At 36.5% G+C, this 4848-nt stretch overlaps 1 protein-coding gene across 1 annotated transcript; it reads right to left on the bottom strand.

The window, feature by feature from the left end:
- Positions 1-4203: 4203 nt before the first annotated feature.
- Positions 4204-4563, bottom strand: LOC131874325 (uncharacterized). Its single transcript, XM_059217645.1, has one exon. The coding sequence runs from the start codon at positions 4561-4563 to the stop codon at positions 4204-4206; it is 360 nt and encodes a 119-aa protein (XP_059073628.1).
- Between the last annotated feature and the right edge of the window lie 285 nt (positions 4564-4848).

The following is a 4848-nucleotide window of genomic DNA, read 5'->3' as shown; positions in this document are numbered from 1 at the left end:
AGGTTGGTAGGAAACTGCAAGAAATTTGTAATGAATTTTTTGTGAATAACCCACCACATCACCACACTTCAGAGAAAAGAAATAAGGTTTGAATGGAAAGAGAAATGTTAAAATTCCTTTGAGTATCTGAAAGAAAAGGTAACAACAACTCCAATCTTGAAAGTGTGTGATCTAGAAGGACATTTTGTGGTTGTAACAAATGATTCTGGAGAAGTATTAGAAGGGGTCCCAATGCAATATGAGCAAGTAATCAGCTATGAGTCAAGGAAGTTAAAAAAATATGAGTTAAACTATGCATCTCATGATCTCAAACTTGCAAGCTATTGTGCATGCTCTTTAGATGTCACAACATTACCTATTAGGAAAGCTGTTTGAGCTCATATCAAATCATCAAGGGTTAAAATACATATTTGAAGGTGACAAAAATCTAAGCTAATGATTAGTTGCATAAATCATAAAAAAAAAATCAAAATCATTTAAATGGACACAAATATCACCATCATACCTAAATCTTGTGCTCCTTCCTCTGATTGAGCTTGTTGAAGTGAAGTGCACCCACGTGCTCCACTTGATTTTGTCTTTGAATAGGGGATATGTGGATTTCTTTCCACTACACAACAAGTAATTGAATAAAAAGGGGGATTGTGGTGGATGGATTTGGCTATGTGTGGCAAGATTTGGGAATAATATGGATACATTGAATAGATTTTGGCTCTCAAACTAACAACATAAACTTACTCAAATGATGGATGAATTGTGAAGGGAAGAGACTCCAATTTATAGATTGGGGGAGGCCAAAATGGAGGGCCAAGATTGTTTTGGAACGAAGGGTTGAGATTTGTTGGTTAACAGATTTGTCTCCTTCTTGAAATTTTAATTATTATCTTCTTAAAGTGAAATGTGACTCTGTTTTACCCTTTAGAAAGAAAAAAATATACCAACAGTTGGAAGAATTAATGATAATTCAACCTCTGCATTAGAGGGAAGCTCCTCATATGATTTACAATGAATTAACTATACAATTGATTTTTGTAACACTTTTAACAAGAAAGTATTGAAAAGGCTTCAACATTTATCCATCAGCAAAAATAAATGCCTAAATTTTCCTGAGAACTTGCTCAAAGAGGAATTCACAGACTCTGATTAACATATATTTACTGCATACATTCAAAACAAAATGAGAACTCAACAAGAGAAACTAGCAGCTTAATTGAGACTCTCTCGTGCCTCACAGGGCAAGAGGGATCAAGCTGATTAACACCATGTGAGTCATCCAACAATTTATAATAAATATGAACCGAAAAGAAATGCAGAGATAACTGATTATCAGATTAAATTATGCCCACATAACAACCTAAGAAGAATTATGAATCTCAGAATGCACAGATTCAAAGATGTCACAAAATTCCATTAATAATCAACCATTACTTCATTTCCCACAATTCGTATCAAAAACTCTTCTATTGTTTCTAAAATCACAGTTTCAGAACCTTTTCAAAAGAAAGTTGTTCAACTTAAATAGCCACCAGGCCATAGTTTTTACATAATTAACAAATAACATTTACTTTCACTTCAGTGAAAGAAACCATTCGAATGACACAAAAGAAAACTAAACTAATAGCCATTGAAAGGCCAACATTTCATTGTAGCACAGATAAGCATCCACCACAACTGAGGAAGTTACGGGCTTGTCCTATTTTATCGAGCATCCTCGCCATTCTAGGTGTGCAGCCAAAAAGTTCAGGATAACTTGGAAATAGGACAGGCCAATGTGTATGATCCCCTGTTTCCACACTTCCTTGTCCATATTCACCTGCGTGACCTTAGCTATATGAACCTCCAGGTGATCCGAATAGACAATGAACATTGATTCAATCCTTGCTACCTTTGAAAAGTCATCGGTAGTCAAAGATTTTATGGTCTGAATGGAATGAACTCTATCTTGAAAGACTTTAATAATGTCTGTAACCTCTTCAATCACCTTATCTCCCTCCTTCATGAGTTGGATATCAATACATTTAAGGTCCTCCTGTATAGTGTCAATCAAATCAGTCAATCCTTTGAGTAGTTTAGTGGACTCTTCATGGTCCTGCCCGATGATTGAGTTGTGCCATTCCACATTTTTCTTTGACATGTATAGCACATTATCATCTAGGTTCTCCATGGGTTTCTCAGCTAGGAACTTCATCACTCCATACTTCTGAACATCATTCATTTGTGATAGAACCGCTACCCACTTAATCCTTTCCTTTTCCTAGCCGACTGTCTCCAACTCAAGCTCTTTACTCACAGTTTCTGCATCCTTATAAACCTTGACCAGATTAGTAATATATTCTGATCCTTGTTGGTTAAGGGTTTGGGTAGTTGTGATCCTCCTCTCTGAACCCTCAAGAGCCAATTTATTGAAATTACACTTCTGTACTTGCTCTTCTTCTCAGAGAAATAGGCATATAAATTTCCAATGGTCCAATCCTCATACTCCTTTTTATGTGGAATACCCATTGTCGCCATCACCATTTCCTTATTAATATGGACTAACACTTCACCATCACTGGTTCTGATACACCTGTTCTCAAAGTCATATATGTTCATACAAGCCAACACTAAATCTGGACATAACACGACTGGTGGGTATGTAGTAGCTTCCACAAGACCACTCTTAACTATCTTCTCCATTAGCGACCCAGCCTAAGGATTCTTAGTCCTTTCAAGAAAATTCCCCAAATCTGCATGAACTAAGGAGGTGTCTTCCATTTCTGGCAAGATACTCACTAAACATGAGGTTTGGTCAATCTTGGGCAACATAGGCCTCATTTTAACTATCTATTCCCTTAACTGAGAAATTCTAACAACAATACAATATGCTACCCCGACAATTTTCAGATTTCCCCCTTTTCTATACTGATAAAACTTCAGTGCACAAAGAAACACAACATAGGAGAAGACAACTAAACTTACCCGATAACACTATGAAAATTGGAAATTCTTCTAGAGAACAGAGCTGAATTTACCTTCAGTTTCTCCAATTAATTGAAGTATGGCAACTGTGACCTTCCTAAATATGAAAATAAACTTATACATTTTCCTTTAATCAGACGGGCAAATATCAATAGGGCTGCACACGCTTCATCATGATTTACTCAAACGTGTGAAGTAACAGTGAAATGACAAACTTGACACCTTCTTAATTACCTATAACTTACGCATAGGCAATTTGATGTTTTCATGATTACTTTCCACATTTAGAATTTCAAAAAGCCGAATAAGAGAATATCCCTTCTTGTCGCACCGCTTTTATTTCGTCCAAAAAGATTTTCGGATTATTTTGAAAAGAACTTGTGAACCTTGAACCAATTGAACACAAGGTTCAATGGTTCAAGTTCACTTTCAGAAATAAATGGTAACGGGCGGCACATAACAAGACCAAGAACAAGCGACAAAGAAAAGGAATAATTCAAGTGAACCTTGAACCTCTTGAACCGTTTAAAATTTGGTTCAAGGTTCATGACCACATATCAACTCAACATAAAAAGACTTGCGCTTGTCATATAACAATACATTGCCGCGACCCACTAAAAAGGCATTTTTGAACCTTGAACCTTTGAACCACTTGAAATTTGGTTCAACGGGTTCAAAACTTCAATGACTGAAAAGAAAGGGAACACACTTGGAATTTTGGTGACAAAGACCAGAACAACTTTCTTTTTTAAACTGTGCCTTGAACCTTGAACCTTTTGAAAAAGAGTTCAATGGTTCAAGTACAAAGAGAACAAATGACTCGACAGAAACGAAAGGCACAAAAGACAACCCGTGAATTGGAATTTTGTTTTTTTTAAAAAGAAAAACTTACGGGTGGACTAACATCGGCTCTGACTGGGGACTAGAACTATGAAGGAACTAGAAATGAACTTCAGAATCTCTGTTTTCGCATGCCAAACTTTATTCAAAGACACACAAACTGACTAAACCGAAAAGACACACAAACATAAAATAACTAAACAATATTGTACAAAAACTACAAGGGACTCTCGTTTACAATTGATATAACTTCAAATCTTGACCATTATAGGTCAAAGGAAGAACAATACCATTCGAATATGCAAGTTTAAAAGAATTCGGTCCCTTTACCTCATGAATCAGGAATGGTCCCTTCCAAAGATACTCAAACTTAGCATGTGCTCCCTTAGGTTCTCTTCTTCTGTCTCAAAGCAGTACCTGATCACCCTGCATGAACTTTTGAGGCCTTGATCGCTTGTCGAATATTCTTTTTACTCTCATTTGATGTTCTGTTATCCGGTCCACCAGTCTATCCCTCTCTTCGTCAATCTTTGTCAGGTGCATGATTCTCTTTTCTAAAGAACTCTGGAAGTAAGCGTTTTCAATCACTGTTTGTAACTTGGTGGCTGCCAGCTCTAAAGGAAGTGCTACCTGAGCGCCAACACCATAGACCAGTTCAAACAAAGACATCCCAATTGCCCTCTTTGGCGATGTACAATCGGCCCAAAGAGCTTCATATAGTTTCTTATGCCAATCCTTAAAATTCTCACTCACTAATTTTTTCATGATATTAATGAGGTTTTTGTTACTGGATTCAGCCTAGCCGTTCCCCTGAGGATAATAATCAAATGAGTGAGCAAGGGAGATTCCATGATCATAGAAAAACAAATAAATTTCAATGGAGGAGAAATTGGTAGCGTTATCTACCACAATTTTTAATGGGACTCCAAAATGAACTAAGATGTTCTCCTTCATAAAATTACAAACAATCTCTAAGGTTGTCTTTTGTACCGGAATGGCCTCGAACCATTTAGTAAAATAATATGTAGCTGTTAAAATATGGGTATGACC

The sequence above is a fragment of the Cryptomeria japonica genome, chromosome 3 (assembly GCF_030272615.1).
Source record: "Cryptomeria japonica chromosome 3, Sugi_1.0, whole genome shotgun sequence".
Lineage (NCBI taxonomy): Eukaryota > Viridiplantae > Streptophyta > Pinopsida > Cupressales > Cupressaceae > Cryptomeria > Cryptomeria japonica.
This window is presented reverse-complemented; position numbering and strand designations above follow the sequence as displayed.